Below are 26,904 nucleotides of genomic sequence, written 5' to 3' on the forward strand. Positions count from 1 at the left end.
GTTCTAAATGGTACCTAGCTCAAAAGGTGGTATAAGAATTAAATCAGTGAATCCCTGGTAAAGCATTTAGCACAGAGTAACAACTCTGAAATACAGAAAGCACTGAGTGAAAGCCATCGTGTTATCATTGTTATATAATATCCTACATTATAATGCACCATACACATTAGTGATGTAGCCCAGAATTCTGATTTAAATTTGAAGAAACACAAGCATATGTGTTTTGTTTTTTCTAGAACTTAACCATTTTTATTTCTAGAATTTCAGTGTGATTGCAAGCAATGCCACTGAGGCAGCCATGTCATCCTTGGTGCGAAATCTTTCAGTCCTCATTCAGCAAAACCCATCAACCACAGCTGGGAATCTGGCTTCAGTGGTGTCCATTCTGGGCAACATCTCATCTCTGTCACTGGCGAGCCATTTCAGGATGTCCAATTCAACAATGGAGGTATGTTCTGCCTGTGCCTGAAGGGCTACTTTATTTATTATTATTATTTAAAATTTTGTTTTAATTATTCAATTACAGTTGATACTCAATGTTATATTATTCTCAGGTGTACAGCATAGTGGTTTGACATTTATATAACTTACAAAGTAACCCCCAACACCGTACATAGTTATTATAATACTAGAGGCCCAATGCACGAAAATTTGTGCAAGAGTAGGCCTTCCTTCCCCTGGCTGCTGACATGGGCTTCCCTCCAGCACCTGGACCCGGGCTGACTTCATCAGGAAGGATGTCTGGAATGACATCTGGAAGACATCCGGTCTAATTAGCATATTACCCTTTTATTATTATAGATTACTAACTATATTCCCTATAATGTACTTTACATTCCTGTGACTATTTTGTAACTGTCAACTGCACTTTTTAATCCTTTCACCTTTTTTCACCCAGCCCCTATCCCCCTCCCATCTGGCAGTCATCAGTTTCTTCTCTGTATCTATGAGTTTGTTTCTATTTTGTTTGTTCATTTGTTTTGTTTTTTAGATTCCACACATAAGTGAAATCATATGGTATTTGTCTTTCTCTATCTGACTTATTTCACTTAGCATAGTACCCTCTAGGCCAGTGATGGTGAACCTATGACACGCGTGTCAGAGTTGATACGCGAACTCATTTTTTTGGTTGATTTTTCTTTGTTAAATGGCATTTAAATATATAAAATAAATATCAAAAGTATAAATCTTTGTTTTACTATGGTAGCAAATATCAAAAAATTTCTATATGTGACACAGCACCAGAGTTAAGTTAGGGTTTTTCAAAATGCTGACACGCCGAGCTCAAAAGGTTCGCCATCACTGCTCTAGTCCCTTCCATGTTGTTGCAAATGGTAAGATTTCATTCTTTTTATGGTCAATTAATATTCAATTTTATATATGTACCACATCTTCTGTGTCCAACCATCTATCAATGAATACTTAGGTTGCTCCCCTATCTTTTTATTTATTAATTATTTATTTTTAAAAATCCTCACTCAAGTATATTTTTCCATTGAGTTTTAGAGAGAATGGAGAGGAAGGAGGAGGGGGAGAGAGAGAAGGAGAGGGAGAGAGAAACATCAATGTGAGAGAGATACATTGATTGGTTGCCTCCTGCAGGTGCCTAGACCCAGGCCAGGGATAGAATCTGTGACCCTTCAGTCCATGTGCCAATACTCGAACCACTAAACAACACTGGACAGGCTGCTTCCATATCTTGACTATTGTAAATAATGCTGCAGTGATCATAGGGATGCATATATCTTTTAAATGAGTGTTTTGGATTTCTTCAGATATATATCCATAAGTGGGGTTGCTGGGTCATATGGTAGGTCTATTGTTAACTTTTTGAGGAAACTCCATACTGTTTTCCATAATGGTTGCACCCATGTGCAACTCCACCAGCAATGCATGAGGGTTTTGAAGGGCCCACTTTAAAACTACTTCATACCGAGGAATGACAAAAGCCTGAGTTGGAGGGGTGCTGTTGAAAAGACCGAAGAGGCACATAACACTCTGTGTGATTTTTACTGCTTCCTTCGCCACGTGCAAGGAACTCATGGGATTAACCGTGTGAGTTCAAAGTAGCAAGGAGCATCCTCTAGGCAGGTAGTCTGGGCATCACTCGGCTTAGAGGAAGGGAAGAGCCTCTGCACCCGATTCGACTGTGTTGGCACAGGTGTCAACTCTCAATACCTGCGTGCAGTCTGCAGTTGTTTTTTCCTGTGGGCAGGAACTCTGGCTTTAGTCATTTCTACTTTAAGAACTTCCTCTTTTTTTGACTGGGAGATCCATGTTTTGATTTGGATTTTTAAAAAATTAACTTAAGCCCTAGCCGGTTTGGCTCAGTGGACAGAGCATCAGCCTGTGGACTGAAGAGTCCCAAGTTCGATTCTGGTCAAGGGCACATGCCTGGGTTGTGGGCTCGATCCCCAGTGTGGGGCATGCAGGAGGCGGCTGATCAATGATTCTCTTTCATCATTGATGTTTCTATCTCTCTCTCCCTCTCCCTTCCTCTCTGCAATCAATATATATATATATATATATATATATATATATATATATAAGTTAACTTAAAATTACAGAAATAAGACTTGGTCACTAAAAAAAATTCAAATAAGCAAAAGGAAAAAAAAAAAAGACCTGTAATCCGGTCACAGTGGAATAGACACAGCTTACACTTTAGGTATCCTGTCAGTGCCTAGATGGTGGTCGGCAAACTATGGCTTGCGAGCCACATGCAGCTCTTTGGCCCCTTCAGTGTGGCTCTTCCACAAAATACCACGGCACGTACAGTGCGACTGAAACTTCGTGGCCCATGCGCAGAAGTCGGTATTTTGTGGAAAAGCAGGTATTTTGTGGAAGAGCCACACTCAAGGGGCCAGCCAGTTCACTGTCGCTCAGACCGTTGGAAGGCCGGACTATAGTTTAAAAAAAAACTACGAACAAATTCCTACGCACACTGCACATATCTTATTTTGAAGTAAAAAAACAAAATGGGAACAAATACAATATTTGTATTTGCATGCGGGCCGTAGTTTGAGGACCCCTGTGAGGAATGGCAAGTGACATGTAGCAGGTACTCAATAAATATTTATTAAATAAATATCCTTGGATGTATGCACTTTATGTTAGAGTATGCAGTATTTTTCTGAATTGGATTATATAATGTATAATGTTACATAATCACACAATTATACTTAACCTCATATAAGGTGACCATTGTGTCAAAATGACACTAAATATGAATAAATTAAACCCCCTGAATCAAAGAAAAGACACTTAAAAGATTTTTTTAAGTTTGACCACGTGTTGTTTGCAAGAGACCAAGTAAAACCAAATGACATAAAAAGGATAAAAATTAATTAAAGAGAAAAATAGAGCAGGCAGATAAAGGCAGAGGATCCTGGAGGCAGCAGAAGAAACCAGTTATGGGATCCTTAGCCAGAAGCCACAGAGGGCTCGGTTAGGGTAAATAGTGGCCCAGAGTGATAGACACTGGGAACTAGAGTTCTAAGAAAGACAGAGGATAATGAGGGACAAAGTGGCCATGTTTAAGCACTGGTTTGGAAGAGGTAGCGCTCAAACTAAGGCTGACCATTAAAATCAACAGCAATTCAATACTTCCTTGCCTCCAAGGAATTTTACTTCATATTTCTCTCTTCTATTAAACAAAAATAATAAATACACACGAATTAAAACTTGAACATCCATGACATGAATTTAGAACTTCTGATGTTAGCAAAACAAGCATAGCGTGGGAAAGCAGTTAACAGTCATGTCACACTCTGAGTTGAGGAGTAATGCACTCACGTTTGCCGCCTCCGGAGAAGGAAGTGCACACCACTGCAGCCCGATTGCAGCGTTCGTTCTCATCCCTGCCGAAACCTTGGCATGCCCACGAACGCCCTGGGGCAATCACCCTGCAACTGACACGATCCTGTTGACCCAAGTTTTTTAACCCAAACTTTCCACTTGTAGAACAAATGAGCTGAATTTCACTGATGAGTTTTAATGTGATCATCAACTGAGCCAATTCTCAGGGCCATTTTCCTACCTTTAGAACTAATGACTCTCCACTGTTAGTCCCCTTGCCCGTTTATTCAAAATACAAACTGACTCGCTTCCTTGCATTTCAGGATGTCATCAGTATAGCTGACCACATCCTTAATTCAACATCAGTAACCAATTGGACAGTATTACTGCAGGAAGAAAAGCATGCCAGCTCCCAGTTACTAGAGACACTGGAAAGCATCAGCGTTCTGGTTCCTCCAACAGCTCTGCCTCTGAATTTTTCTCGGGAATTCATTAACTGGAAAGGGATTCCTGTGTCCGAAAATCAACATAAGACAGGTTACAACTATCAGACTGAAATGTTCCCCCCAAACACCTCCATTCCCATCAGAGGCCGTGTGTTAATTGGGTCAGACCAATTCCAGGGGACCCTTCCAGGAACTATTGTCAGCATGGCCTCATTGACCTTGGGGGACATTCTACCCATTACCCAAATTGGAAATGCTCAGGTCAATGGGCCCGTGATATCCACGGTTATCCAAAACTATTCCATAAATGAAGTCTTCCTGATTTTCTCCAAGATAGAATCAAACCTGAGTCAGCCTCATTGTGTGTTCTGGGATTTCAGTCATTTGCAATGGAATGAGGCAGGCTGCCACCTAGTGAATGAAACTCCAGACACAGTGACGTGCCAGTGTACTCACCTGACCTCGTTCTCCATGCTGATGTCACCCTTTGTCCCCCCTGCCATCATTCCGGTTGTGAAATGGATCACCTTTGTGGGGCTGGGCATCTCCATTGGAAGTCTCATCTTATGTCTGATCATCGAGGCTCTGTATTGGAAGCAGGTCAAGAAAAACCAAACCTCGCACACACGTCATATTTGCATGGTCAACATATCCCTCTGCCTCCTGATTGCTGATGTTTGGTTTATTGTTGCTGCCACGGTGGACGCCACGGTCAGCCCTTCCGGGGTCTGCGTAGCTGCCGTGTTCTTTACACACTTTTTCTACCTCTCCTTGTTCTTTTGGATGCTCCTGCTCGGCCTCCTGCTGGCTTATCGGATCATCCTCGTGTTCCATCACCTGGCCATGCCTTTGATGATGGCTGTTGGGTTCTGCCTGGGCTATGGGTGTCCTCTCATTATATCTGTCATCACCATTGCGGTCACACAACCTAGCAATGGCTACGAAAGGAAAGACGTGTGTTGGCTGAACTGGTCCGGTGGAAGCAAACCCCTCTTGGCCCTCGCTGTTCCTGTGCTGACCATTGTGGCTGTGAACCTGGTGGTGGCGCTCTTAGTTCTCACGAAGCTCTGGAGGCCCGCAGTTGGAGAGAGGCTGAGTCAGGACAACAAGGCCACTATCGTCCGCATGGGGAAGAGCATCCTCATTCTGACCCCTCTGCTGGGGCTCACCTGGGGCTTTGGCATAGGAGTAATGGTGGACAGCCAGAATCTGGCGTGGCATGTTATTTTTGCATTGCTCAATGCATTCCAGGTGAGAATAACCTATCATGCTATCAGGTAACTGGAATAGTTGTAGAGAACTGAAGTTGGCAAGACAACTCTTGAAGCTATCTTATCTCCCTGCCTCCAGCAGAACTGTAACCAAAACTTCCTGGCAAGAGTGAATAAAAAAAAAAAAGTTCCATTTCCCCAACAGTTACTCTTATACTGAAGCAGCATATTAAACTTCTTCAGCAACCCATTCCAGCGCTCTAAATCTGCTAGGCTTCACGAGCTAATGTTAATCTCTCTTGCTGCTGACTCAGTCCTCTTTACCCCGGGCGACCTGTGTGAAAGCACACAGGGAGAGGGAAATAAATAAAGAGCCCTCTTGACTCTGAACGGTGCAAAGGTAGTCCCCCGAGTGAGATAGAGCAGAAGCTGGCAAACTGCAGCTAGTGCTGTTTTTGTAAATAAAGTTTTATTGGAACAGAGCCACACCTCTTCGTTTACATATGATCTGTGGCTGCTTTCCTTATGCCAGCAGGGTTCAGCAGTTGTAATAGAGACTGTGTGACTTTTAAAACCTAAATATTTACTACCTGGCTCTTTATAGAAAAAGTTTGCCAACCCCTGCTGCAAAGAATGGGTTTTCCATGCCCCAGTCAGAGAGTGTTTGGGGAGTAGGTGGACAGAGTAATTCCTAGGTTTTGATGAATCTGGAAGAGAGCCTTCAATCTGGTTCAATGATGGTTTGCTGGGTCACCTCTGCACAATGACTCAGAACCTTAGTGATGCACTGTCTGCACTGAGGGTGCTCTGGCTGGGAGGAGGATCTCAAGGTCCAAGAAAGCCTCTGCCAAGGGTACCCCACCCCAAGGACTTGATGGAAAGGGTGCTGATAGAGGTCAACTCCCTCCACCTGGCCTTAGGGTTGGACCACAGTGCCTCTGCCATCAGAGAGGCTTAGCAAATGTTCACTTAATGACTGTCCTAAAGAAAGGCTAAGATATAGAAGCAAACGAAATTTATTTGTTTGGGGTTGAGGATGACACTAAGGGGAAAATGAAGCTCTGCATGCATTTAAAACATTATTCCCTCAATTTATTTATTTATACATTTGACTAAAAATTTTTGAGTACTTTGTGGCATGCTAGGCATTGTGGAGGTCACAGGGTATCCTTGCCTTCAAGGAGCCCTCAGTCTAGCGGGCAGACAACTCCAATGTTGGGTGATAGAATAGAGGATAGTATTACATATGCTTTCTTTTCTGGAAAAAATAAAATGTGATTTATTATTTTTTTTAGGGTTTTTTCATCTTATGCTTTGGAATGCTCTTGGATAGTAAGGTATGTGTATTCATTTATCTCTTTATCCCCTAACTGAGGCAGCTAACCTTTCCTCTTCAGTTCTGAGGCCCTTACTCATATAACAGAGCCAGATTATGGGTACTTTTGTAATAAAATTCTGTAATTTTACAAAAGGCAGGCTCAGTCAGGCGACAAAGGAACTGAACACTCACTGCTGATTATAAGTTATATAGAACTAATCACAATCTGCAATGCGACATCATAGAAAGAAGTAGAAAAGTGTTTTTACTTTAAATTTTTGTAAATTACTAGTACATTTTGGTTTGTCAATCATTAAAGAGCAAAAGTACTCTCCTTATGGGGAAATTCCCTTTTGTTCTTTTAATTTATCCATTTACTTAGAATATACTGAAAGACATATCTACTTCTATATATCCAGAGTTTTAAATAGTAAATAGCTTCTAAAATTAAATAACCTAAAAAGGATGACCAATGTAAGTAAAAAATAATAGAAAAAAACTTAATAATCTCGTTTTATTATTTTCCCCAAGCATTGAGCAATTCTTTTGAGAGAGGTAAAGGTAATAAGCTAATAGATGTAGGCTTTTTTAAAAAATAAGAACTAAAGAATATTTTATAATTAACACATGCACAAAACTGCTAATTACAGAAAAGCAATTTGCTGTTCTTGATTGGCCTAAATAATTCTCTCATTTGTACAAAGCACATGGTTAGCAAACTCTTCAACTTCAAAGGTAAACTTCAGTTTAGCAATTATTTTCAGTTACGAATGTCTAGAATTTGAATTATTGTGGCTTTTGCTTCTGTTGTTCTTTGTTTAACTCTAGATTTGTTTACAGATAAATAAAATAAATAAAGGAAGTAAAAGAAGATAAATCATTTCATCAGATACCCATGCTTATAGTCTGTTAGCTTCCAGGAAATACTACTCTAAACTACAGTTTCAATCTGCAGTTTTGTTCTTGCTTTGCCTATGTATGTTTGTAGATGTGCGTCTTAGTACTTCTCTGTTGCCCTTACAGCTGCGACAACTGCTGTTCAACACGTTGTCTCCTTTAAGCTCTTTGAAGCAACCATCAAAGGTAATTATCTCACAGTGCCATGCATTCAAGGCACGAAGGTCCACTTTTCCATTTTCCTTTTTCTACAGCCTCACAGAAAGACCACTTTTGTGTAAACCCCTTGAGTTTCTGTCACCATTATATTCTGGTTATATGTCACAGTGCCCAGCACATGGTCAATACTTATAGAGTTGAGTGAGAGAGGAAATGAATGAATGAATGAATGAATGAGAAGACATGGAAAGCTTCAGGACATTCAAGGATCCAGGTCTGTGGGTGCTATTGTGAACAAATACCTTTGAACAATGTCATTTGCTTTAGTCTGACTTGTCTCCCAGCTGCGAGAGTCGGTAAGGCCCTTTTCTCTGCCTGTTTGGTTTTCCTATAAACCATTTTTCCCTCTCTAGGAAACTAAAGGGTGAAGTCTTGACTAACTTCTAATATATAAAACTCAGCCTCTGAATTTCCTCTCTTAAGCTGGTATAACTGACATTGTCCCATGCAGTTCTGGTTTTTACGTCTACAAGCTGACATTTGTATAGAAACAGAGGACTCCTCTTTCATGCTTCGCCACAAAGGTGTCATTCACATAAGGAGAGTATACTTAGAAACAAAAGTACTTGCACGCATGTTTTGTACTTTTGAAGTTAATTTTGACGTTCATCTTTCAGCAATATACTGAGGGCTTTCAGAAAAGTTTCTAAAGAGATTTCTGTGTTTGATAAAAGTCTACTGACGTAAGTGCATGAAAACCTATGTGGATGTTTAGAGATTTTTACAAGGGACAAAATAACCTTTGAAATAACAAAAAGTGAATTAGCTTCTGACATTAAACATTTTTTCCTAAGTGTTCATTTCATAGTAGATGGAGAGCATTGCTATAAATTAGGGATCAGGGGCCCACAGGCCAGCAGACCTCCCCTGTATTTCCTCCCCACACACACTTTTATTTCCTTTTATTATTATTTTTAAATTTAAAATAACTGGTTACTAACATTATATAGGTTTCAAGTGTACAATTCTATAATACATCATCTTTGTATTGCATTGTGTGTTCATCACCCAAGGAGATCAAATACATGGTGACAGAGGAAGACTAGACTTGGGGTGGTGTGCCCTGTATTTCTGTAACTGGTGGTACAATCTTAGGAAACTCACTTAGTACCTTTTGGTTTCTACTTTCTCAACTGTTAAAAATAAGTGTTTGACTAGTTCCTCAAAGTAGAAGGGCTAACGTTCTGTGATTTTGAGTTTATGTCTTGAAGAACTGAAATCCCTTGAGCCACACATGTGAAACTAATAAATAAGTCACTGCTCTTAAGAAAAGGCGGGAGCTACAGCATATGCTACTGCATTGAAGGAAAACCTTACCTTGATAAACTGAGACAGGACACTCTTCACCCTGCAAGCAAAGAGAGAAAAACACCCTAAAATAAGCAAAAACAAAAAACAAAACAAAAACAAAAGCAGAGATGCCTGACAGTGTCTTTTCTGCCTGTTTCTAACATAGTGTTGACACTTGTCAGAAGGCCCCAGTGGTCAGTGAGGGGTCTTCGTCTCCTGGATTGCACCCTATCTCCAAGTATATTTTCAAACAAAGTGATAAAAATGAGGTTTTGTTTTTTGGTTAGGTCACTTATTCGCTTTAAAACAAAAGTACATTGAGCAGAAGAGATGAGTATTTGTAATTTCAAGAGGGAGTCGGAATGAACCTGCAGCAACCCTGATTACACTGGTTGAGGAATGATGAGAAGTAGAAGAGATTACACTGGGGATGAATTCTCCTGTCCTGATTCTCTCGTGGGAGAGGAAAGAGAGTGAGGATGGCAGACACAGAACCATGAGGAGCAGGGCGAGCTGAGTTGCCAGGATGTGAACAAGTCCATTTGTCAGGAGGAGCCAGCAAAAAGAAAACAATGAGAGAGGAAGGACAATTGACAGAAGAAGATTCCTGGGAAGTCAGGTTGAGCAGTTGGACAGCAGATGGAGGGATCAGGCTCTTCCCTGGACACAGGAAGTTTCAGGCTGGTGCAGACAGGGCAACATGTACAAATTGGGGACATGATGTGGGACAATTCAGACCTGGGTTTGTTTGTTTTTTTAAGTAGGAGACAAGGCCATCCATTGAGCAATGGGCAAAGGGTTGGTGAGTAGAGAATCCTGAAAACAGCAGTGAACATTTGAATAGTTGGCTGAAGGGAATGGAAGCAGAAACCAACGATGTTCTCAGCAAATACTAGCCCTCAAGATACCAGAACTCTGTGGGGACCCACAATGATGTTTCTTTCAAAATCCTCCCCCTGCTGAGGGCTCAGGGTCTCTTCTTGGACCTTCCATTGTCCCTAGCCACAGTCTACAACTCTGACCAAGAGTCAGACTCCAGTGACTTCTACAGGTATCCTCTCCACAAAGAAGGGGTTTATTTATTCCTATTTCCCATGACTCAGGCCCTGCTTTCAAGCAACAGCTGAAACGTATGTAACTGTACATGCCTAAGAGGCTAGGCTGCTTTTCCCCAGACTCTGTAGAGTCCTTGAGTTTGTTGCAACCTAAGACTCTTCTCTCCAAATGGGGCAAGATGTAGTTTAAATGGCAATGATCACAACCTTAAAATTTTTCTTTAGGGTTATAGTAGTGTATGTTTATGAACCCTGAATTCTAGAAAATTTGCTTTGGAACTTTCAGACTTTTCTCATTCTTTTCTCTATAATATATATATATATATATATATATATATATATATATATATATATATTTTTAGAGCTTGATGTGGGGTAGACACTTTTAAATTTCAATGAAAATCAGGAGGCTATCACTGGGCCATCTACTACCTATAAGAACCTATTTCTCCTATGTTGATTTAGCTTCCTCATGACATGAACTGTAGCAAGAAATTGAGCTTACTCCTTTTGATATCCATGGTGTCTAAAATAGTATGTGGCATACAACAGCACTCAATATGAGATGTTAAATTAATGAATAAATTAATTAATGAGTGGGTAAAGGACATAATGTGTCTTAACACTTTTACCTTTCCAAGTAAGTGCATGCTGTTTCTTTTAAATATTTTATTTCAGTTTGATAATTTAGTTTAAAAATTTTAATTCTGTTTTAGCCTCTGCATCAATGACAAAAGCATTATTCACAAAGAGATTTGAATACTAAGAGGAGGCAGAATAAAACAAAGCTTTACTGGAGACCGTTTTTTACTAGAAGTATTGTTTTCCCATGATAGGTTTTTTTAGTGATAAATATGTGAACCAAGAAATGTAAGCCGGGCATAAAAAAGGATAATATATCCTTTAGAGCTGGTTTTTTTTAGTTTGTTCTTAGAAGTTCCAAGAATATACAGGAACAAAAATTCACTTAGAAATAAGTTTTAAGCATTTCAAATTGATTAAAGCAGAATAAAGAATAAAGAAGTGAGTATTCAAATTTCTTAAAAGGATAATAATGTGCTATGTAGATAGAATAAAGGATTGTTAATGACATCAAGAAGTTAGGAAATGTTCACCGTCACTGAAAGGATACTATTAATGCCCAAATGACTCATTTTTCTTTTGTGCAGCAAAACTCATCAGAATTATCTGCCAAACCCAAATTTGCAAAGTCTTTCAACCCAGTGCAACACAAAGGTGAGTCACAATAAACCAAAGGATATAAAAGGTAGGAAGAGACTCTGAATACATCAAATAAGGAAAACTCAATGGCAACTTTTTAAATATATATATTTTTTTATTGATTTCAGAGAGGAAGGAAGAGAGAGATAGAAACATCAATAATGAGAAAGAATCATTGATTGGCTGCCTCCTCCACACCCCCCACTGGGGATCCAGCCCACAACCCAGGCATGCGCTCTGATCAAGAATTGAACCGTGACCCTCTGGTTCATGGGTTGATGCTCACCTACTGAGCCACACTAACTGGGCTCAATGGCAACTTCTTAAAAATTCACTTGAGAAGTGTGAGAGTATCAGCCAGCTGTGTGTCCAGAGTTTGTCTGAATGGTGCTCAGGGTTGACACAATAATACAGTATTGGGGATTTGACACTCCTGGAGATCAGCGACTATCATGTTTAATTTCATTACAAAATACTAGTATTTTCTCAATTAGACAGTGTATAAATCTGTGACATTGATCACTGAGGCCATGGGGCGAAGAAGTGTGGTTAAACTAACATCAATTGTGTCCTTACCAGAGTCTCTCCTTCTGTGCCAGCTGCTGAGCAGTGGGCATGGGCCAGGTGCTTATGCCCTAGTGTTGGACATACTCTCCTTCCCTAGAGTGTTCCTGGAAAAGGAGGAACCACTATCTGCTTTGGGGAAGACAGCACTGTCCCCTCTGCCTATGACATGCCTTGTTTCTATGCTCAGATATTGGCTGTTGTGAATGACATTGAGCTCCCAGAAGACTGGTATTTAAGCATTGCAGATAGTTGCAGTATTGCTGGAGGAGAAGGGAGCATGTAGCATTGAGGCTGAGGGAAAGACACCACATTACAAATTAAGCTGAAGTCATACTTAAGAGTCCCATTTCATGTTAAAATTACATTGGTACATTATTAAGGTAGGGAAACAGGCAACTCAGTGAGATTCCAATCAAAATTATTTGAATTCAGTCACCAGATGAAGTTTAAGTGTCTGAATTTGAGAAGCTACTTCTCTCCCAAAATGTTTAATGTGCTCATTCAGGAGCCTTGGGTCCCAATATTACTGCCACCAACCAGCCTGAGGGCTTCTGACAAACTTCTTTACTTTTTGGATTTTGTTCCTCATCAGTTAATGAAAAACAAAACAAAACCAAAAAAATGAAGAGATCGCTAAGGCTCCTCCCAGCAATGACATTCTGTGATCTCAAATCTGCCTTTTCTCATTTCCCAGCACTATCTGAAAAGCATGGTGCTTCTCTTGTCAAATGAGAGATGTCTGACAAACCCCAGTTTCTGTGGCATTAATGAAATGCTGTTCGTGTTGGCCAGCTATATTCTAGATCTTTCCCTACTATCTTCCTAAAAGTGTCCAGAGTTGCAAGGAATTGCATCGGCTTCTTTTCATTTTGGTTTCATGCTTCGTTCCAACTTAGTAGCCAGAGTTCTAACCATCTTTTTCCTCTCTTAGGCACTTATGCATTTTCTCAGACTGGAGAGTCTTCAAATGACATCATGCTAACTCAGTTTTTATCAACTGAATAAGGCTGGAAATCATAAAATCAAGAAAAAAAGTTTTGGAGCAACTTGACATTTCTAGCTAAATGTCAGGGAAGAAATTAGCTCAATATTAGATGGAATTTTCTGATTGAAAAGTCTGGGACTAAAAGTAGGAGGTTTTAGGTTTGTCATGGCCCTCTTTATCTTCAATGAAATGGAAAGATTGATTTTCATGTGGTTTGAGTCAAAGGGATTGCTACATAAATGTAGAAGAGTAGGTTTTGTCGGAAATTATGTCAGTTGTACCAGTCCCTCACTGCCACAAGCTGCCTGTCCTTTTTCATAAAATAGCACTTTTCATATGGCACTTCCAATCCTCTGAATCAGAGTAAGAAAATGTCATGAAATCGCCTTAGATACATTGATGGGCCATGCTCACATTCTTATCAAAAAGTCATTGGTATAAATTTTCTTAGAAAAATAGTCATTTCACTCCCACATTTTCCAGTTGGATCTTATGCTTACTTTTGCTTTTTAGGTTCAGTTATTCAACTTTGAAAGTTAATCAGAAATAAAATGAGAACTTCCATTTCATATTTAATGCAGTGTTTTTCAGTTTGCAAGGCACTTTCATCTGGTCCCCAATCCAGTGATGTGAGGTGTGCAGGCAGACCTAGTACAGAGGTAGGGCATGGAAGCTTGGCCAGGTGACGTGACTGGCCAATGACTGTAAAGCCAATGACAGGTCGTTGGGAATTTTTAGGACTTTTGCTTCCTAGTCCTTTTCTACGGTCCCATAAGAGCTTTGAAAATTACTTGTGATCCTAAGAAAGCTTTATGAGGTTATACATGTGGTTCATTACTTCCAGAATTTTCTCTATGTAAGCAGCAAAATGTGGGAGAGTTTGGTTGTTAGTTAGCTTCAGGGAGATACCTTAAAATATCCTGGATTTCTTTCATAATACATTGGAGGTACTTTCTGGAAGTTATTTACACATATAGCCAGTGCCACTTGTATGTGAAATACAGAACAGCAGGCGAATAGACACCGTGTGAAGTGACATTTTCTTCCATATTTCCATCCCTATTGGCTCACCTGAGTTCCAGCCCCAGAAGAACCAAGAACCTTTGATTCCTCCCTGTTTCTAGAGTTTCCTAGAGATTTTCACTGTAATTTTTAAGGCAAGAGTTGATTTCTTTTAACAATAATTGTGATGATGATGGTGGTGGTGGTGATGGTGGTGGTGGTGTGATGGTGATGACAATGATGGTAAGAAGTCAAAGAAGAAGAACCAACATTTATAGAGTACTCACCATGTGCCAGGAACTATTCTGAGTGCTTTGCATAGATTAACTCACTGTGTTAAAAGCAGGCTGGAGTAAGAGACTCTTCTTGCAAGCATAAGGACATAAGTGGCCATGTTGGAGAATCCCATGTGACAGGAAAGTGAAGGTGACCATGAGGGTCTCAGGTAGCCTCTAACCAAAGGTCAGCAAAAATCCAAGGTTCTTAATCTCACAATTGCAATGAAATGAATTCTATCAACAACCCAAATAAGCTGTAAGTGAGTTCTTCCCCAGTTGAGCTTCCAGAAAAGAGATAGTGCTTAAAGTCATGGGACTAGATCTCATACAGCGGATACAGGGAGAGAAGTAAGAGGGTCCAAGCACTGAGCTAGGCACCCCATCATCATGAGGGTGGGGGGGGGGGAGAGGAGGAGGACCCAGTACAGGGGAATGAGAAGGAGCAGCCTGTGAAGTAGGTAGGAAGCCAGGGGAACCTGCCGTCCCAGAAGCTAAGAAGAGCATTTTGAGAAGGATTTCAATTGGGTTAAATACTGCCGAGTCAGGAAAGATAAAGCACCTGACTTGCCTATCTCAATTTGAAACGTGAAGATCTCTGATATCTGAGTCTAATAGGCACTTAGAGGAAGAAATCCCACTGCTGGATGTTTCACAAAAGAATGGAATCATGTTTAGACTTTGCCTGGCCTTTTATCAGATAAGCTCTTCCAGATCTGTAACTTGCTATTTTAGAAAGATTAATTTCAAGTTTTTCTCATGCTCCCAGAACAAATACAGGGGCCGACAACTAGTCATTCGATGGCACCTAGAAAGTTTTTCAGACTGATGCAGATTTCTCTAAAAGCCCCAAACGTATTTCCTTCTGAACGATTCTTAATGGGAAAGACTGCCTTTTGTTAAGATGGCAGAAGGGCTGTGCTGTACTTACCTTTATCAAACTTCAGGGGGCGAACTCGGACCGAGAAATAAATCCTGGACAAATTGCTGGGAGAGTAGACACACCTGCGGTCCACTCTGGAATTTGGGGGTTTGAAACACATTTTAATCCAACTTCTCTAACTAGGAACAATTTACAGTGTTCCTGCTGTGATTTGTCTAGTAAAATAAATTAGGGAGTTAGAGCATAATAGCTCTGCTTCGGAACAGCAAACAATACCTCTGTTTCCTGGGCTTATGCCCAAGGATACTGGTAAACAGTGAAGGCTGTTTCTAAGCAAAGCAGGAATTAGCCATGGCTGGTGTGGAATTTTCACCTGCTAGGAAACCAGCTAATTCAAGTACGTGGTGCAAAACAGATTGGGAGCACTCTGGGGATTTTTTATTTTTTATTTTTATTCATCTCTTCCTTTGGGAGAAAATAGTTTGGTAAATTGTATAGTCTTGTCAGACACGAGCCACACTTCAGTGACTGAGTTACCCAAACTCTAGAGATTCCATTTTGTATCCAGGGTCTCTAGGATGGAGAGAGCAAAACAGAACCAACCAACATAGACCAGTAACTGCATTTAGAGAAGGGATTCAGTAGGTCCTCCAAGGCGGTCAGGAAGGACCAGAGCTGATGGCAATTTGCTACTCAGCCCTCGTCTTCCTATGAAGAGTCCCATAGGTCACTGCTACCACGAATTCTCCGGGAACTGGTCTGCATTTCACCTGGCTTGATCCTAACCCAGTGTGTCCAAATGGCTTCCTGTGGGGCTAGTGTGGAGGGTTCTCTCCAGGGTGGAGTCCTTGGGAGGCCCGGCCTCCACCTTGCCTCTATCATTCCTCAGATGCTTTCACGTTTCCCATCAGTAAAACCTGTATTTGTTAGATAAGCTCTGAGATCCTTCCAGTCCTGACTTTCTCCGATTCTGTGTCTCTTCATAGGTAACACCCTGGGAGAAGAGAAATTTATCACCAAAGAGTACCAGCCCAAGTAGGTTTGGCAAGGCCTTATCTTGCTGGGTAGGAATCACAGATAAAGCATTGCCAACAGCGACGTTTATGCCAACCAGATGGGAGGCAACACCCCTTTGGAATTCTGACCTGATGCTTGAAACCAGAGCCAAGGAGCACCCCAGTGTGATGTGTTGCCAAGGGACACACTGCTTTTGTGGATAAGATTTCCTGGTTGTTAGATCTAAGCCGTGTCCCCCAACAGGGCACGGGCAAGGCAGCTGTGGATTCCATGACAACACGAGCCGGGCACTGCCAAGGACAACGCTCTGTGGCCTGCGAGCTTCGCCTGGCGCTGGTGATAATGTGGTTTTGTTTCCCTGAAGTCAGCTGGGCGGGGAAGCCAGCCCCACCTGTCCTCTATTTCACCTGATCATGGAGAATATTATACAGCCCCCTCCTTTCTGTGAATTAAGCAATAAATAAATAAGTTGCATTTATGGAATCACTCCTAGAATTGACGTTGACAATTTTTTATACAGTAAAGTTTGCACACAAAGTGCTCATGTCCTGTTTTCTATTAAATTAAAGTAATGACTCTCTAATGTTCCCCCCTCAGCAGTATCAGCCTGACCTGGAACTTGTTAGAAATGCCAATTCTTGGGCCCACCCCAGACCTCCTAAATCAGAAACGCAGGAATGAGGTTCAGAGTCACCTGTGTTTTTTTTGTTTGTTTTTTGATTTCTCACCTGAGGATATGTTTTTTATTGATTTTAGATAGAGGAAGGGACTGAGAGAGAGAAACAAAACCCATGTGCCACGACTGGGGATGGAACCCTCAACCGAGGTGTGTGCCCTGACCGGGAATCGAACAAACCCTCCAGATGACTCTAATGCAGCAATTTTCAACTGGTGTACCACAAGAATTTTTGAAATATGCGATACCTAGACTTTTTAGTCTAGGGCATGGACCTCTTTTTCCTTAGACTGTCAAATTTAAAAAATGACAACAGCCAACACAATAGCCATCTGGTGTGAATGAATCAAAATTATACCTTTTTTTTGGTGATATTGGCAAAAATCATTATATATATATCTATATATATCTATATATATCTCTATATATATAGATATATATAGATATATATAGATATATATTTTATTGATTTCGGAGAGGAAGGGAGAGAGAGAGGGAGAGAGAGAGAGAAACATCAATAATGAGAGAGAAACATCAATTGGCTGCCCCTTGCATGCCCCCCACTGGGGATCGAGCCCGAAACCCGGGCCTATGCCCTGACCGGGAATCGAACCGGGACCTCCTGGTTCATAGGTCAATGCTCAACCACTGAGCCACACCAGCTGGGCCCATAATATATTTTTTGGTGTCCAGCAGAATTTTAGTAAGTAGGTTATGTGTACCACGAGATAAAAAAATTTGAAAATCGCTGCTCTAATGGCTGCTCAAATTTGGAAGCCCCTGACTTAGGGAACCCAGAAAGGGAACTTTGAGACAGGTTCCTAGCCTCCCCTGATGCAGGAGGGTGGGAGGGGTGGGAGTGAGGACCTCCTGCAGTTTCATTTCCTGTTGCCAACACTTCTGAGAGCCTCAGGAATGAAGCTAGTCTGTGGAATGGTGGGCGCAGAGACGTGTTTGGAGGTGGATGGCAGCACTCTGGGCGCTGTACTATCACTGTTAGGAAGGAAAGGGTTGGAGGCCTGGCTCCAACACTTACTAAGTGCATTAACTCGGTTACATGACCAAACCTTCAGTCACTCCATCTGTCAGTGAAGTCATTGTTGGGAGAACATGAGAGAAGCCTGAACATTCCCAGCATACTGCCTGGTATTTGGTAAGCATCTAACAAGTTGTGGCCAATAATAATATTCAGAAGGTCAATAACAAAGCACGAAGTCTCCAGGTAGGACACGGTTACTGTTTCAAAGCAGTGAGCTTAGAGGAAGGATCCAGTCTTCGGGGGCCGTCGACAAAGGTTCAGATCTCAGTTCTGCTACTGACACTTTGACGGGCTACCTGATCTCCCTCACGTGGTGAAATGGGACAGTTGACAGTCACCTTGCAGGTTTCCCTGGGAGGCTTGGGTGGAGAAGGAAGTAAAGCAGCCTGAATACTAGAGGCGTTCAATACTTTTTCTTTTCTCTTCCTCTTTTTCTGTGGGAAAATACACCCAAATGTTTAGGAGTATGAAGGTCAGCGTGCCAGGGATGTCCTCAAGCAAAACACATTGGGGCTTTCTGTCCAGATGGCTTAGAAAATACCCCTTACAAGGTGAGGGGAAAGAGGCAGGAACCCCTTTGTATATTTCTCCTTCTTGCTCATTATCCTATAGAAAATGTAATGACCCTTGACAAGTAGAAAGAAAATTAGCCCAGGCAAAGAAGTTTGTACGAGAAAGAACACTGAAGCCTGACTAACCAAAAGACATTTCTAATTATTTTTTCCTTATTAGCATACAATAGAACTTAAAGTATATTCCAGAGCATTGCTGTAGCTTCGAAAGAGGGCATTTCCAACTGTGCAGCACTCCCAGGTTCCTAAACACCAACCCCTTCTGGCCCCTCTCTTCCTCTGCCCTTTGTTTTTCACTTGAAGGAAGACCAGCCACCAGCCTGAGATGTCCTTTTCCGGCCTCTCTTCCTTCCGCCCCGCCCACCACCAGTATGTGCACGTTGCCTCATCCGGGCCCTGCAGCTGTGGGGAGGGGCTGTGTAGTACAGAAATATTCGTTTGAGCGTTTAAATGAACCAAAGTTTATATGCAAGTATAAGCACAAGATGTATAGGAGGTGTGACTATGAGGTGTGAGACTGACTCTTTGTTTCCTCAAAAGGAATCTTAAGTTGTATTTTTTTATTCATTGAGGAAGTGTGGTACAGTGGCCAGGAGTATAGGAACTGGACTCCACATTTGTGTTATAGCCCTTACACTTAGCCTAACGTTCCCTGGCGGGTGATAGAGGCCCTCCAACGCCTCGATTTCCTCAATGGTGAAATTGAGACAGTGGTGGAACCTACCCTTGGGGTTGTTATGAAAATTAAATGCAATAGTGCATGGAGCAAAATTCCTAAAACATAGTGTGTGCTCAATAAATCTTAGCTATTATTACTTTTCACATTTATTTTATTATAGAAGTATTTAAGAAAGAAAATAAAAATTCTTTTCCTGTCCTAGCTGGTTTGGCTCAGCCGGACTTTGGATGGAAGGGTCCTGGGTTTGATTCTGGTCAAGGGCACATGCCTGGGTTGTGGGCTCGATCCCAGTAGGGGGTGTGCAGGACACAGCTGGTCACTGATTGTCTCTCATGATTGATGTTTCTATCTCCCTCTCTCTTCCTCTCTGAAATCAATAAAAAATATTAACAAAAATAAAAATTCTTTTCCTTATTATACTTTTGCCTCCCTAGTTTCCCCCCACCATCAAATAACCATCATTAAACATTAGAAATGTATCTTTCAAGAGTTTATCCTGCCACATAAATGGGACCCACTTTATACAAGTACGTATTCTGCCTTGCAAACTTATATTTGCTGTTTATTTCAAAAATTCACAAAAGAAATTTGGAAATTTTCTCTGAGCCTGAACTGTGTATGAAATACAAAAGGAACAGATCTCAGAACTTTAGAGCATTTATACCTAATTTTCAAAATAAAAACTGCCTTATTCCACATGGTTACTTCTATTTATACACACACAAAAAGTGGGTCTGGATGAATTTCATTTTGTCAAAAAATTCACAACCCTCCCAGAGCTGCTGAGAGTGTGATCATAGCCGATATGCAGAAGACTGTGATGCTGGCCCTGAAGGTAACGGGAAGGGAAGTGTTAAGTCTGCACACACCACCCTCCTCCCCATGTCCCTGCCAGCTCGGAGGTGCTATAATGCCCCATATATCAGTGTTAACTCTGGGGTTCTCCCCACAGTGCAGCCGATCACCCACCCTCATGTGCAAAGATACACAGCAGACACAAAATGGGCAGTGAGCAACTCTGTTCAGAATCAGGCATTATCTGCCCCTTGGTAGGGACCAGCAACTTCTACTGCCGAGAGGTGAAACTTCACCATTGAATTCCAGCTTTGCCTTTGCAAATGCCTCTTCCTGATAAACAAAAGTATATTATAACACATGGTTCCTACACAGACTGTTATCTTAAAACTTTCCCAGGAGGAGGAATGGTAGCGAGGAGTCCGGGAGTTAGCGTCCGTCCACATATATCACTTTAAGACACAGCCTTGGCTCCTGGTTGAGTGCTGGCGTAGGTACAGGTACCTTTTCCTTGTGCCACACAAACTACCAGTAAATGCTCATGCAGATCATCTCCACCTTGTTCGGAGTCCACTCACAGCACATCTTACTGAAGATCAGTGCCTTTTAGGCTGAACAAGCCTGTTACAGATCTCTGTGTCCCACCTACTGTCCCAACACTAGATTCTTTACACAGAGAATGTCACTCAATCTTCTTTATCATTCCCCTCTCAGTTCTACTGAGATAGAAACAGAGGCCAAGTTCACCTAGAAAGTGACAAAAGTGAGTAAACCCAGGTATCTCTCACTCCAAAGCCCATAGTAGTTCTGCCCCAAAAACTACTAAAGACCCCAGAATGACTGAAGTGATGGTCATGGAGTGGTAGTTACCAAGATGCCCCTTGATATCTATCACATTATTCTTCTTTAATTTCTTCCTATCCCCCTGTTAATTTAGTCGTACCAGGAAATGTCATCTCTTAGCCTCTAAAATACATGGAGTTTATGGTTGACAGGTCTTTTTTTTAAAAAAAAATTTAATATGTTTTATTGACTTTTATAGAAAGAGGGAGAGAAAGAAACATCGATATAATTCATTGATTGGCTACCTCCTGTACGTCCACCACTGGGGATCATGCCCGCAACCCAGGCATGTGCCCTGACCAGGAATTGAACTGGTGACCTCTTGGTTTCTGGGAAGAGGTCTACTGCTGGGTCTACCTATGTCCTTTGCAGGTGGTGTAGCTATTTCAGGAGTCAGAGGCTGTAATCTTTGCTTCCCCAGCCATAACTTCCACAATCTATGGACAATGAGAAAGTCAGGAATGTCAAACGGCCTCCCAGGAGACTTCCTAGGAGTGTCAGTGAGAACACTCTCAGGAAGCCCAGCTTCCAGGCTGAATTTCTTGAATGGGAAGATAACTGTTCTTTCTCCCACAGTGGAGAAGTCAAAAGTCACGTCACATGAGAAGCCCCTCAGAAATCCTCCATGTTCATTCTCAGCCCATCTTCAGGGGAACAGCGGGAAGGGAAGACCTGTCCAATAAACAAGCAAGAGAACAAACAAGTAAAAAGAACAAACGACTTTATTGGATGTTAAAAAACATGAAGGCATGAGGGCCAGAAAAAAAAAGTAAAAAGGAGGAGAAAAAGAAATATGTTATATTTCTACTGCTACTGAAAGCATGTTGTGGAGAAATTACAAAGGGTTTTATATTCCTAGAAGGCAAACAAAGTGCAGACGGTAAAGGTTACTGTCTGAGGGCCATTGACCTTCCTATTTTCCTGAAGGGCTTATGAGACCACGCAAGGAAAAAAGAGATGCCTACTGAGTTGGATCTATTTAATTTACTCTATTTGTCTGAAGTAAAGGTCAGGGTGGAAGAGGTGGAAAGCATAAGAGGAAAAGGGCCATTTTCAGACAAAAGTGACATATCACAGTTACCCCCAATTTATAGGATAAAGAATAAAACGTATTCTGCTTTCTATTTTCATCAGATGAAAAGACATCTCAACTCATTCCACTTTTCTTAGTTGGAACATGTTCTTTCTTTGTATATAGTTGAAACTAATCAAGGGATTTGACTAGATTTGAAGCCATTACGTACAAGAAACTCTACCACACCTAGTCACTCTTCAGCCTGTACAGATGAGACAAGCAAAATAAATATCTGGCTTGTTTGTAAAGGGCTGAACACGGTGACCTTTAACATTGGTAGTCAGGCAAACTTTGGAATGAGCAAGCACACTTCAGGCTTCTAGGCAGGGAACAGCTGGGCTTAGCAAAGAACCTGACCCTCACACACTTCTGAGGGGAAGAGAGCATTCCTGGAGTTCTTTCACCTTTACTCGAATGGGGAAACGGGCTTGTATTTTTAGCAAACACCATTAAACTCATTCAGGAAAACAAACAGAGCATTAGCCCTGCACGTCTCTGAAATGGTTCTGCTGGGAAGTGTGTGAGCCTGGGTCTCACTTGGAGCTTTTCCAAGATTCATTCATCCACTCAACAGAAGTCCAGGCACATTCTAGGTATTGGGGACACCATGGTGAACAAGAGGAACAAGCCAGAGGAGGTTCCTGCCCATGTGGAACCTATGTGTCTCTCACCCAGCATGCGTGTGGTTACAAACCCGTCACAAGTCTACAGCTTTTTAGCTTGCCTGGTCGGTTTCTTCTTCTTTTCTCCTACCCTCTGCTATCTTGCAAGGTAGAATTTTTATTTCTTTGAGGACTTAGGTCCTGTCAATAAATAACTTGGTTTATCGACTTTTATGCTCCAGTTCCAAAAAAGAAAAGAAACCACTCGCCATGTTGTTTCATTCACCTTGAAAGCCCACCACACCCTTTTCCACCTTTGCAAATCTCCCTGGTTATTCAAGCTTCCATGGGCATCTTATGCCCTGCATTGAAGACATTCTTGTCTGCTCCTTCCTCCATCAACTCCCCTCTCCTCTGAACCTTGTGGTGCTTAAGTAGCCACCAAGATGTTATAGGAGGGTATTTACTGCCTACTTTTTCTAACATTTGCTGTTTTTCATCTCCATCAATCTTGTTTCACCTGCTAGATTATGTATTCCTTGCTAGTGAGGACTGTACTTTAATCTTGAATAGTAGAGCTAGCTTATTGGCATTCAATTTGAATATGAATTATGTACATTTGAAATACACCTTTTCATATATTACTTTAAATGCTTTTAATCATTGAGATGTTCTGAGTCATATATTTATAAATACAAGGGGAGCACCTTGTATTTAAAAATATTTATATATATGAATATATATAAGTAAATATTCATATATATGTATATATATATATATATATATATATATAGATATATTCATTCAACACATTCTGAGTTCCTATTATGTTCAAAACAATGTGGTGCTGTGGTGGATAGGAAGGAAGTTGAAAACACAATATATGCCCTTGAGGTGTGCATGTTCTCCTAAATGAACCCAGAAAGGCCAAGAAACAATTTAACAATTTTGAAATTAAAAATAACACCATGCTGTAACTCTTGGCTCCAGTAACTATAAATTGCTTGAGTGTATGTATGTGTGTCAGTGCATCCAGGAGTGTGTGTGGTGTCTATCACATTTGGCTTGTAAGAGGAAAGGTCGGCTTTGCAATATTTCAGAGAGCTTTTATATTATGCTGAAATTGTCCACAGGGGAGCTAGATGATTGAGTAAAAGCTAGAAAAGATTCAGTTGGCCATCCAGATGTTGAAATGCAGAGGAGAAACCACCAGAAGATTAACCTGCCTTTTCTCAACAATTACCAATTAATTTGTGAACTAGTTCTAATTCATCAGTTGTTAACAGACATTTCCTCTTCGTGCAATTTGAAACATGGGCATGGCTCTGCTCCAAACGATTTTGCCTTCTCTATTATTCATTTGTAAATCTGGTGTAAGAAAAAAGTAGCTGTGGATGTGATAGAGAAAATGTGGTTGGAGGAGATGAGGACGGAAGTCCCATTCACTTAATATGACTGTATATCGACCTCAGCACACCATGATCCAGAGCCACTTACATCTCCCTGTTCTTCTTTTAAACAGACGAATAAGCACATCAATTAGCTTTTCGGTATTTCCCCGTCTCACTTCTCTCCTTGTTTGCCAAGCCCTTCAGGACAAGCCAAAATGACATGCATTTCCTTCTTGGTGGTTGTTTGGTCTGTGGACCTGTGTGCGTGCGTGTGCTTGCGTGTGCACTGCCCGGCTGGCAGGTGGATGGATTTCCCCACGCCCTGGGCTTTGAAAGGAGCAGAAAGTGAGCATGTTTTTTGACTTGGTAATAACAATGCTGACTAATGGAGTGCTTTGAGAAAATACCAAAAGCTGCATCGAAACCAGCTGACGTAGATGTTATACATAGCGGCTGTGAGTGTCATTAAAATGGGGCCAAAGTCCATTTTTATGGGTCCTGGGACCAAATAACATTGGGGGGTTGAGGCAGATGCAGTGTGCGAGGGGATGGGAAGTGACATTTTTTCCCTAAGCGAGATGTGCTAATTTTGTTCAGGTATTTCTATAGTCTTTTTTTCTGATGTACAGTCTTTTCTACTTTGTGTGTATGTGTGTACACCTATATATAGAGGGTGTCCCAAAAAATGTATGCACAGACTTTGAATAATTATAAAGACAGTGTTTATTAAAAATACATTTCATTTTCAAAATTGAGTTATCAGCTGTTAAAGTGTGTATACATTTTTGGGGGGCACCTTGTATTTAAATATATTTATAATTTATTCTTTCACTCAATCCTTTATTTTGATGGAAAATAACTCATGTTTTATTTCATACTTATTCATTTTGTTTATTTTGCTCTACAATAAATGACAGAGCCAGAAATGGTTCCAGGTAAATTATGGTGAAATAACTAAAGATTAAGTGTGGAAACTTTGGAATCATTTGAAGCGTTTCCCGTAGGTGTCTGTCCTGCTATTCTAATGTCTTGAATAGCAATGTAATGTGCATTTTGAGTAGGAAAGTTGAAAGGGGAGCAAGAGATCAAATTCCAAAGTAAATAGAAGAAAAAAAAGATAATTGGATTCTGAGTCCATGAGGTGGCAGATGCCTGAGTCCCCAACTTAATACCACGTCCTAGGATCTGTCTGTGACCTGGAAGGAGAGTTCTGTGGTAAGTGCCCCACCTCTATGGCTCCAGCTAGAGTAGAACTCTCCATTGATTGTCCAAGTTTCTAGATCGCAACATGCTGAAGCACTTTGGGTTTTCATGGGGTTAGAGGACACCTTTATCATATATGGTAGCTTACCTTTTATATGTTTCTTTCTGTCACCAGATTCCCAGCACTTTGAGTATAAGACCACATGGCTTATTCATCTATATGGCCCCGTTTCTAGCATTTCTAGCACAAATCTATCAGGTTTGTTCAATGAATGAAAGAATAAATTTAATAGGCAGAGAAACTAGAGAATTCTTAGGGAGAAACTCTATTCTCTCTACAACTGACTTTCCAAGGTGAATTTTCCTTCTTCGATGTTAAACATTATTACCACAGGCCTGCTTGGGAATAAAGGTAATAGAAGGGTAGGAGGAGCCTCTGTTATTCTGTAAGAAAATGCAGAACCTGAATGGGTAATAAAAATGCATTTCATGGAAACTACATGTGGACAACTGAAAAAAATCATTAAAGCAGAATAATGCAATTGTATTATTGGTTAGCTAAAAGACGTCTCTCACACACAGGTACACACACACAATGTAAGAGATACGCATAAGACTACGCTCTGCAAAATTCCCCAGGGCATAAGTAATTTCAAAACAATTGTAACGAGCTGCATGCTCTTCCATCATGCTGTTGTAGTTTCAATTGGGGAGCTCTGTAGTAAAACATTCATCTTACTCAAAGAAAGGTTTGGCTTTTGACTTTGGCTCCTGGGAATTTTTTCTCTTGGCTTTTGGGATGTCCTACCCGATGAGTGTCTTCATTTACTTTAGGATCTCATGCCACACTGAACAATTGAACAATGAGATTTATGACAGGGGCTGGGCCATGCAGCATCTACTATACTTCCAGAGGGGTGTTAACGAGGTAGGATATGACAGTCACACAGGAGTCAACCGTGTCTATGTGATTGAACCCCAATAACACTCTGAACACCCAAGAACCAGGGGGCCTTCTCAGGTTGACAGTACTCTGTGCGTATTGTCACATACCATTGCCAGAGGGTCTCATGCTATCCATGATTCTATTGGGCGAGGACAAATGGAAGCTCCACATTGGAAATTTTCTGGGGTTCTGCCCTATGCACATCTTCCCTTGGCTGATTTTACCTGTGTTCTTTCACTTAGTAAACTATAACTGAAAATATAATAGTTTTCAGTGAGTTCTGCAAGTCCTTCTAGTGAGTTATCAAACCAAGGGTGACCTTGAGAATCCCCAAACTCTGCAGCTGGTGGTAGAAGTCAGGTTCGTTTCGTGAACTGTGCTCCTTAACTTCACAGGAGCGTTAATTAAGTTCCCTTTATTCTGAGATGTAAATGACTTTTTAAAAATAAGGGGAAGGGATTAGCCAAAGAACATATATGCATAACCCATAGACACAGACAACAGTGTGGTGATGGCCAGAGGCAAGCGGGGCAGGGGCTGGGTGGAGGGGACCAAAGGGGAGAAATGGGAATACCTATAATAAAAATACAGCATGGAGGGACCTGGACAGTATTATGCTAAGTAAAATAAGCCAGTCAGAGAAAGACAAGTATCACATAATCTCACTCATATATGGAACCTAATGAACAAAATAAAGTGATGAACAAAATAGATCTAGAGACATAGAAGCATGGAACAGACTGTGGAATCTCAGAAGGAAGGCGGGGGTGGGTGGGTGGGTAGGGAGAGATTAACTAAAGAATTTATATGCATATATCTATAACCCATAGTCACAGGCAATAGTGTGGTAAAGGCCTGGGGGTGGGTGTGGAGGCAGGTGCAGGATGGAGGGAGTCAAT

The 26,904-nt window shown here is 41.2% G+C and overlaps 1 protein-coding gene across 2 annotated transcripts in view; it reads left to right on the forward strand.

Annotated features, from left to right (window-relative positions):
- Nucleotides 1-16,679, forward strand: part of ADGRF1 (adhesion G protein-coupled receptor F1) — a 43,563-nt gene extending 26,884 nt beyond the window's left edge. For both annotated transcript variants that reach the window (XM_070418457.1, XM_070418458.1), the window contains exons 10-15: nucleotides 260-448; nucleotides 4,122-5,495; nucleotides 6,751-6,792; nucleotides 7,797-7,856; nucleotides 11,404-11,470; nucleotides 16,154-16,679. In XM_070418457.1, the coding sequence (XP_070274558.1) occupies nucleotides 260-448; nucleotides 4,122-5,495; nucleotides 6,751-6,792; nucleotides 7,797-7,856; nucleotides 11,404-11,470; nucleotides 16,154-16,206 (1,785 nt within the window). In that variant the 3' untranslated portion in view covers nucleotides 16,207-16,679. The remainder of the gene's footprint in view (nucleotides 1-259; nucleotides 449-4,121; nucleotides 5,496-6,750; nucleotides 6,793-7,796; nucleotides 7,857-11,403; nucleotides 11,471-16,153) is intronic.
- Nucleotides 16,680-26,904: the final 10,225 nt, after the last annotated feature.

The sequence above is a fragment of the Myotis yumanensis genome, unplaced genomic scaffold, assembly GCF_028538775.1.
Source record: "Myotis yumanensis isolate MYYU_CA2020_CCGP unplaced genomic scaffold, mMyoYum1.0.hap1 SCAF_6, whole genome shotgun sequence".
Taxonomy (NCBI): Eukaryota; Metazoa; Chordata; class Mammalia; order Chiroptera; family Vespertilionidae; genus Myotis; species Myotis yumanensis.